Source organism: Scophthalmus maximus, chromosome 12, assembly GCF_022379125.1.
Source record: "Scophthalmus maximus strain ysfricsl-2021 chromosome 12, ASM2237912v1, whole genome shotgun sequence".
Classification (NCBI taxonomy): domain Eukaryota; kingdom Metazoa; phylum Chordata; class Actinopteri; order Pleuronectiformes; family Scophthalmidae; genus Scophthalmus; species Scophthalmus maximus.
The window spans coordinates 6,614,533-6,622,626 of record NC_061526.1 but is presented as its reverse complement, the minus strand read 5'-3'; the positions used below and the strand labels follow the sequence as shown (position 1 = coordinate 6,622,626).

Below are 8,094 nucleotides of genomic sequence, written 5' to 3'. Positions count from 1 at the left end.
TAATTCAAAAGCTTTTTTTTTACTTGTTGTACATCAAAGATAAAAACATCTCCACTGTGTAGTGCAATGACAGAGAAGCAAATTATGAACTTTACAATGCGATGATTCATTTTTTTTCTTTTCTTCATTGCTCCTAAGCGTCTCTCAGGAGTGTCGCCATCACGTTGAATGGACATTTCAGCCAAACAAACCATTGACTGGTTTAGATGTAGTCAGAGGTGACCGAATATATATATATATTAAAAATATATTCAAACGTAACAGTAAGCTTGAAAAATTACAACAATATCATAGTCATCATAAGGATTCTTTGATGAGTGAAGAGAGTCTCCGGAATCCCTGTTGAAAGAATTGTGAGAGATTAGCGTCAGTTATGGAATGTGTGTTTGTGTGTGTGTGTGTGTGTGTGTGTGTGTGTGTGTGTGTGTGTGTGTGTGTGTGTGTACCTCATCCATTTGTTCTGGCGAGGAGAGAGAAAAGGCGGCTCTGATGTAGGGGCAGGCTTCGTTACTGTTGATCATGAAGACGCCTCCGGGAACCAGCAGCACCTTTAGCACAAAGACACTGTGGGTACCTGCTATTTGCACATCAGAGGCGAGCAGGGGCGTGTGTGGTTTTTTTAAACCTGGAGGACTGGAGTCAAATCACAGGATCGTATGTTCGGGTGTTTGTGTGTCTGTGTGGATTCTGACCTCTTTCTCCAACGCCTTCTCCATGATGAGCTTCTGGGTGTCGCTGATGCCCTTTAGTTTGATCCACAGGAACATGCCTGCTGACGGGGCGTGCCACTCTGCTACATCTACAGACACACGGACGTAAACACACATAAGCAAATTGGGGGGAAAAGGAAAGCCTGGGTGAGTGTTTTCTGACTCAGCAGTCAGAAAGAAACAGAGCCACTAAATTCACATATGTATAAACAGTATAGCTACTATTTCAAAACCCCACAAGACGCCTTTTAACCCAGAAAAAAGAAGATCTCTATTGGAGTGGATTTGCTTGATTGACAGCTCTATACAAAACGTCTGGCTCAGTCACAGTGGTGGCCATCTGCTCCGTCCACATCAGCTCCCACCCAGCACCCAGATTTGGGTGTATCCGGTTTTTAAACGCAATCCATTGCTAATGTCCACAAACCTTTGAGCCATCTGTCTGCAGAGGTGATCATGGCGTCACGTTGTTTCCTGTAAAACTCAATCACCCTGTGTAAGACAAAGAAAAAAAACTGTTCCATACATCACCGCAGGACTGGCTGTGTTATTTATCTTGCACTGAAATCACCACAAGTGACCAGTCGAACCAGTCAGGCAGAGCAGTTGTGGCTGTGCGGCGGTAATCGCTGGAGGGGACGTACCTGTCTATGTGCTGGAGGAAGCCCTCCCGGCCCCAGCTGTGCAGCAGCTGAGACACCATGAGCTGGAAAGATGCAGGAGATGTTTTTTGTATTGTGAAATCATTGTCCTGTGGATATCACATTTGTATTTGTGTGGCACACCCTTCTTTCCTTCTTTGTTTATTTTGGCCCGTTCCATGTTTCAGATCTGACGTCACATAAATAAATGGAAAAAAAGTGTACGAGCACGTGTGCATTTCTGAGTTACTGCCAACATGCTTGTCCAGATTAGAGGCAGCATATTCCTAATGAATCCCCCCTCTTCATACTTATTAAAACCTTCTCTCCGGCTGCTGCTAATCCAGATGCACCACACGACGGTTCGTTTGGCTTCGGCGGTGGCATGAATGACAACGTTCGACTTTTTCCCTCTGGTGAGTTTGATGCTGCCTTCGCGCGGTATCGGAATTATGGGAAATTCGATAAGCAGACTTGGAAACTCGTAATTACGAGTGGGAAACCGGAGTTCCAGAGTTGGGGTGACGTAATTGATGGTACGTAATTCTTTACTTCTTTGCGTGTACAAAATTTTAATCTTTAATTTATGGACATGCAACTTGATATAGACCAAGATACAGATACAGACCACGTGACAAGGTTTGTACTCACCTGCGTGAAGGTGCTGGTGTGCATCGTCGAGGCCTGGATGTGCAGCACCACTCGCTCCACCAGCGGCTTGGGACCCGTCACAAAACCGATCCTCAGTCTGGAGCAAAACAAATAAATAAAAAGGATTCAAAGACATAAACGTTCTGGTGCAGTAATACATACATACATACATACATCTCCCGCACAGGATCATGTGTAATATTAAACTGGACATTACTTAAAACATTAAACCCCACAACCTAGAAAACATTAACACACAAAAATCAACTTGCATGTGTCTCTAAAGCTTTTATATGCTGACTTTGCACATTGTTGTACGTTCTTATGTGGCCCTTTGTGGTTTGTATTAATGTTGCATGTTCTGTCATGGAAAAATGGTCTAAATTCGAACAGCAACTAACAAAGATAAGATTAAATTAATAAATGCAGATTCTTAATTCCTACAGTTCAGTTGTCTGCAAAAGTTGTCTGTAGTTTAACGTGACTAAGATGTGAAGGACGTATGGCTGTAATGTGTGTGTGATAGTAATGGTTAAAAACCTTGCACACAACTTATAATAATATTAATTCTCATCCACAATGATCAGCAACACACACACACACACACACGATACTCACCCCGAAGACAAGATCTTGGAGAAAGAGTCTGTCCTGATGATCCTCCCGTCGACGTCCATGGAGAGGAACGTGGGAGTCCACGGTTGCTAAAATAAAAAGAAACACAGAACAGGAATCCCAATCGCTAAGATCAGAGCATGAAGTAACAATAAAAAGGAGACAACTCAACTGTTCTAAAGATTTAATGTCTTGTAAAAGTACATTTTGACAAACAGAGGAGGTGGGTGAACTCTGTTTTTCCTCGTACCTTGTCAAACTGCAGGAAATAGTACGGGTCGTCCTCGATGATGAGCATGTCGTACTGCCTGGCCAGCTATTAAAAGAGACCAGAGGACGTTTATAGAAAACGACAGCGTGAATCTTCAGGGAAATCAGCCTCACAACAAGCTCTAATTAGAGGGAGTCGGCTTTTCCCCCGTGGCTTCTCATACAGTGCGTCCGGGAAAGTATTCACAGCGCTTCACTTTTTCCCACATCTTGTTATGTTACAGCCTAATTCCAAAATGGATTAAATTCATTTGCAGGTTTTCATCAAGGATGTGTCTGTACAGTGCTGCATTCATCTTTCCCTCGATCCTGACTAGTCTCCCAGTTCCTGCCTGATGGTATTGGCCAGGTGATGAGCGGTGCCTGGTTTCCTCCAGACATGACGCTTGGCATTCAGGCCAAAGAGTTGAATCTTTGTTTCATCAGGCCAGAGAATTTTGTTTCCTTCAGTTCTTCAGTCGCCTTGTGGCAAACTCCATGCGGGCTGTCATGTGCCTCTTACTGAGGAGTGGCTTCCATCTCCAAATGTGGAAAAAAGTGAAGGGCTGTGAATACTTGCCGGGTGCACTGTAAATCTGACTGAGGAGACGCACCTCATACACGTCTTTCTTCCTCTGAGCCGTCATGGAGGCACCGGTGGGGTTTCCTCCATTGGGGATGGTGTAGAGGAGTCTGGGAGCGGTGCTGCCGGGCTCGTGCACCTCCGACGGGTCCCACCGAGACAAGACCTCCTTCAGGGCGGTGGGTATGATGCCGTGCTGGTCGCTGGGAACGTTGATCAGGTTGCAACCGAGCGGCTGAAGCTAGGAGCACAAATCAAAAAGGTTAAAGCAGCTCGAATTTACTGTAAGTCTGTCGGTATAAATATATACATATAAATTTGGAAATTGACAGTTCTCACCGCTGCCAGTGTGCCCGAATACGTGGGCGCATCCAGCAGAACGTTGTCTCCAGGGTTGACCAACATCTCAAACACCTGAAAACCCCAATAACAGTGAACACACACACACACACAAGCCAGATCTTGGGCATTCACACTTCTAATGAAATCTGTCTGAGGAGTTTGTTAAAGTGTGACGTGCGAACATGTCCAAAATGCGCCTAAATTGGCTCACTAAAATAAAATGGACGACTTCCTGTTGGTCGTCAGTAATGGCGGGGGGGGGCTTTTTTGAAGGTCTTCGTCACGTGATACACGTGCCTACCAATCTTTTGTTCATATACATCAAAGTTAAAGCAGGGAGAAATGTGGCAACGGGCTCTATGGAGTCATTTTGGCACGCCAATGAGCCCGCGACCCCTAAAATATCAACATTCTTCTCAAGCACGTTCAGGCCCTCAAAATTAGCGATTAGTTTGCGTAATAATAGTAATAACAATTCCCTGCTGACTTGGCAGTGGCCCGGTCCCTAATTACAGGCAATTAGGATAACAACATTTTCAAAGAGGTAAAAGGTTCCCTGGGTTTTCAGGAACCCCAAAACAGAAAATGACTGACACCAACATCTGTATGTGACGTGGCCCCGTAACAACAGCATGAATGAGAGTAGAGCGCAGAATGGCAGCTAGCGCTGTCAGTACCTTGCAGAGCCCCTCCTGGCTCCCCGTCGTCACACACATGTCCATCTGGCCTTTCTCGGGGGTGTAGGCGGCGGTCGGGGGGTTGTGGAGGTCCTTCTGCAGGTTCTTCATCCACGTCAGCAGCTCGGGGATCCTACGTAGGGATTGAAACATAGTTCACACTGTAATAACAGGTGACACTCATAGATAACAGTAGATATGGTGTGAGATAATCTCTAATCACTGATTACTCAAAGTCAACAAATCAGTTGACGAAGCGACTCACTTGTTTACAGAGGAGGTTATAAAAAGATAACCTCCGCACACTCTGCTGGAAACCCGTTAGTCTGGTGTAGCTTGAAGTAAAGTTTATACAGTATTTACTTCTTTCTATCTCAAATCCCAAAGTGCGGTCGATAAGATGCATTTCCATTAAAACTCTGTGTATTTTGAAGTTATCGATACATTTTAACATCTCTGTCCGTCTGGATGTGGGATTCCCGTCTCCGTCTCTCACCCACTCGAGGGGGAGTACTGCAGGGCCCTCTTCATCGTCGCCGCGTCGAAGGTGACCGTCTGTCCGTTCGTCACCGTGATGGACGCCGACTCGAAGGGGAAGGTGTTGGGGTTCGGCGATCCTCCGGCCAGAGAGATCAGGGTCGGGGGCGACCGCATCTGCAGCTCCGCTTCGAGAACACAGAAAGATTGAGGGATGACTTGACGGAGGCTTCAGCTGTTTGTTTTGAATTTGTTTCAGGTTTTTATTTTATTTTAGATGTGTGTCAACTGTGTGTCGTAGCAGTTCAGAGACTGTATCTTCATGTTTGACAGGTTTAGTGCAGGTGATGCGGCAGAGACAATCACCAAGAAGCTGCTGTGACAGTGATGACACGTTCCAGGTTGTGATGTTTTCATATGAGGGAATAAAAAAACACTTCCAACTTTTCATTCTCATTCATCACAGCTTTATCTTTCACCCCAGTTCCCCAGAGGACCCTGTAAAGTCACTCACAGCTGAACAGGCTGTGCTAGTTTGTGCTAATTTGACTGAAAATTACTTTGGGACTCTGCCGCCCTGACGCACAATCTGAACGGACTGAGAGTCAAAATCTGCTCTTAACACATTTATTATTTTGGCCAATACTGTTGCATATGTGTACATAAATCACTGTGTTAAATGTATGGAATTGTAAGAAGAAGAAAAAAGCCTGTTATTATGTCATCAAAACATGTTTTTTCGTATAAACGGTCACAAAGTCAGATCTTCAGTTCACCGAGACACAAGAGACAAAGAAAAGCAGCAAAATCATTTTAAATCATGAATCATGAATAAAGGCTGAAGACATGACCGCCAGTGAGGGTAGTTACGGATTACATGTCATGTAGATTACGTAATCAGATTACAAAATTATGTAACTATAATCAGACCAGATTACATATGAAAAATGTGTCAATTTTGATTGTTTTTTTTAATATAGCAATTTTAAAACCACAATTGTCCAAAAAACAACAACAACATATTACTGTATTTCATTACTCACCAATACACACTCTCAGGTAGCCAGTTTTGTTAATGTCTTATTTGACTTTTCTATGATTTATAGATAATGATAATGCTTTTTGTGTTTGTTTTGTAAACACTGAAGAATATGCTTAATTGATTGTATTTGCGTTGAATTTTTTTTTTATGTTTCAACAGTTTGAAATATTTGTGTGGAACTCAAATTCTTTTGCGGTTCAGTACATTTTTTTCCCCATAAGGTGCAAAATTTTCAATGTTTGATTTTGAAGTAATCCAAAAGTATTCAGATTAGATTACATTATTTTTGTAATCCAATGGACTCTTATAAAAAAGAACCCACTCATTTTCATCAAAGCAGGAGCGATGCACCATCAGAAAAACTCACTCAGCATCCTGATGGGAGAGGGTTTCCTGGCCGCACTGACAGCCGTCAGAAACCGAGCGTAATTCATGATTCTGCAAAAAAAATTTGAATATAAAGTGACAGAGAAATGGTTTGGGTGTGTTTGCAATGCGCTCATCCACCTGTTGTCGATACCGATTTCCGATATCGGTATCGGAAATCTTGTACTCTCTAATATCGACATCGGCCTCCAAAAATCCATATCAGACGGGCTCTTTATTTTTCATTATCGTTTATTCCGTAAAAAAAAGAAAAGAATAAAAAATGCAAAAAAATGTCGATCGCGTTTCCCCAAAAACCTCCCGATGATGTTTTGTTTTGCCGGCACACCAAAGATATTTAGTTCACTGTCACTGAGGAGCAGAGAAACCAGAACATATGTAAGAAGCTGAAATCAGAAAACTTTGGACTTTTTTCTCCTCCCACAAAAACGACTTGCACCAATTAATCAGTTATCAAAAAATAGTTGGCGATTATTTTACTAGTCGATTACTAATTATGATTAACTGTTGCAGCTCTAGTATAGAGCCAGTATATATATATATATATATATATATATATATATATATATTAAAAAATTATTATTTTTTAATTTTATATGGCATCTCTTTATGTTGTGTTATGTCCATTCATTTTTACTACATGGGAGGAAATTCAATTTCTGTAACTCTGTGACCTAACCAGTTGATCCAGAACAGTGCACTTTTCACATTGATTTTAACTGACAATGTGTCACTAAAGGCGACATGACGCAGTTCATTCCTGGCACTTCTTTCAAGGTTTTTACAAAAACAGAAATCCTGTTTTATCAGAGGAGTGTATTTTTTAAGGGTTGCACTAATTTACAACAGCACTAAAAACAGTGTTTGATTGGAAGTGTCAGGGTTCGAAACTTATCAGGACACCACCGTGAACACGTGGAAGCGAAATTATTCCATAAATTAAAGAGATTGAATCCATTAACCACGTTCCGCTGTTGTAACTCACCTTGCGTACGCCGGTTCGATCTTCTTCTTCTTCTTCTTCTTCTTCTTCTTCGTCTACTTCGTCTACTTCTTCTTCTACTTCTTCTTCTACTTCTTCTTCTACTTCTTCTTCTACTTCTTCTTCTACTTCTACTACTTCTTCTTCTTCTTCTCTTATGGCGGTTAGCAAACAACGAAATGGCGCATTACTGCCACCAACTGGTGAGGAGTGTGGATCAGAATCACTAAAAACAAATCCAAACAAAACAAATTACGTGAACGTTTTGTTTTTAATTAGACAAAGATCATTATACAGAAGATTTGGCATTAAGATTTTAATATTAACCCTTACTAAAACATTCAAGGCACATAAGGATACATTAAACAAGTGTCAACAAATTAAAAGATAAATAATATGCAAAATAAATAATGATAAAATAAATATTTGTAATAGCATAAATAATTATGAAAAGTAGATTCCCTGAACGCATAAGAGTTTATAGAGGTCAGTCTTCAAATATTTTCAAAGAATCATAAGCTCTTAGAAGCGATTTCCGTTACGTGAACTACACATAGGAACTACTAACCTTAAAAAGAAACTCGCTACAAATAGCAAATTATCCCCCGTTTTTTCTTTTACATACATTATTATCAATATTCGAGTCATTGACTGTTGCTAGTTAAGAGTTGTGTGCACCACGAAGGTGTGTGACGTTTGGTTCGTCTGCCGCCGCTGGGTGGCGACAGAGTGTCCAAA

The 8,094-nt window shown here is 41.8% G+C and overlaps 1 protein-coding gene across 3 annotated transcripts in view; it reads right to left on the bottom strand.

The window, feature by feature from the left end:
- aadat (aminoadipate aminotransferase) overlaps positions 1 to 8,094 on the bottom strand; it is an 8,743-nt gene continuing 649 nt past the window's right edge. The window contains exons 2-15 of one of the 3 annotated variants that reach the window (XM_035606036.2): positions 7,360 to 7,582; positions 6,355 to 6,425; positions 4,965 to 5,133; positions 4,469 to 4,601; positions 3,789 to 3,863; positions 3,481 to 3,690; positions 2,868 to 2,933; positions 2,621 to 2,706; positions 2,003 to 2,099; positions 1,355 to 1,416; positions 1,138 to 1,202; positions 693 to 799; positions 447 to 548; positions 1 to 339 (exon numbers count right to left, since the gene is read on the bottom strand). In XM_035606036.2, coding sequence (XP_035461929.1) covers positions 298 to 339; positions 447 to 548; positions 693 to 799; positions 1,138 to 1,202; positions 1,355 to 1,416; positions 2,003 to 2,099; positions 2,621 to 2,706; positions 2,868 to 2,933; positions 3,481 to 3,690; positions 3,789 to 3,863; positions 4,469 to 4,601; positions 4,965 to 5,133; positions 6,355 to 6,421 — 1,281 coding nt within the window. In that variant the 5' untranslated portion in view covers positions 6,422 to 6,425; positions 7,360 to 7,582 and the 3' untranslated portion in view covers positions 1 to 297. Of the gene's footprint in view, positions 340 to 446; positions 549 to 692; positions 800 to 1,137; positions 1,203 to 1,354; positions 1,417 to 2,002; positions 2,100 to 2,620; positions 2,707 to 2,867; positions 2,934 to 3,480; positions 3,691 to 3,788; positions 3,864 to 4,468; positions 4,602 to 4,912; positions 5,134 to 6,354; positions 6,426 to 7,359; positions 7,583 to 8,094 lie in introns of those variants that run through there. The other 2 variants (XM_047335918.1, XM_047335919.1) reach the window with 2 other exon arrangements.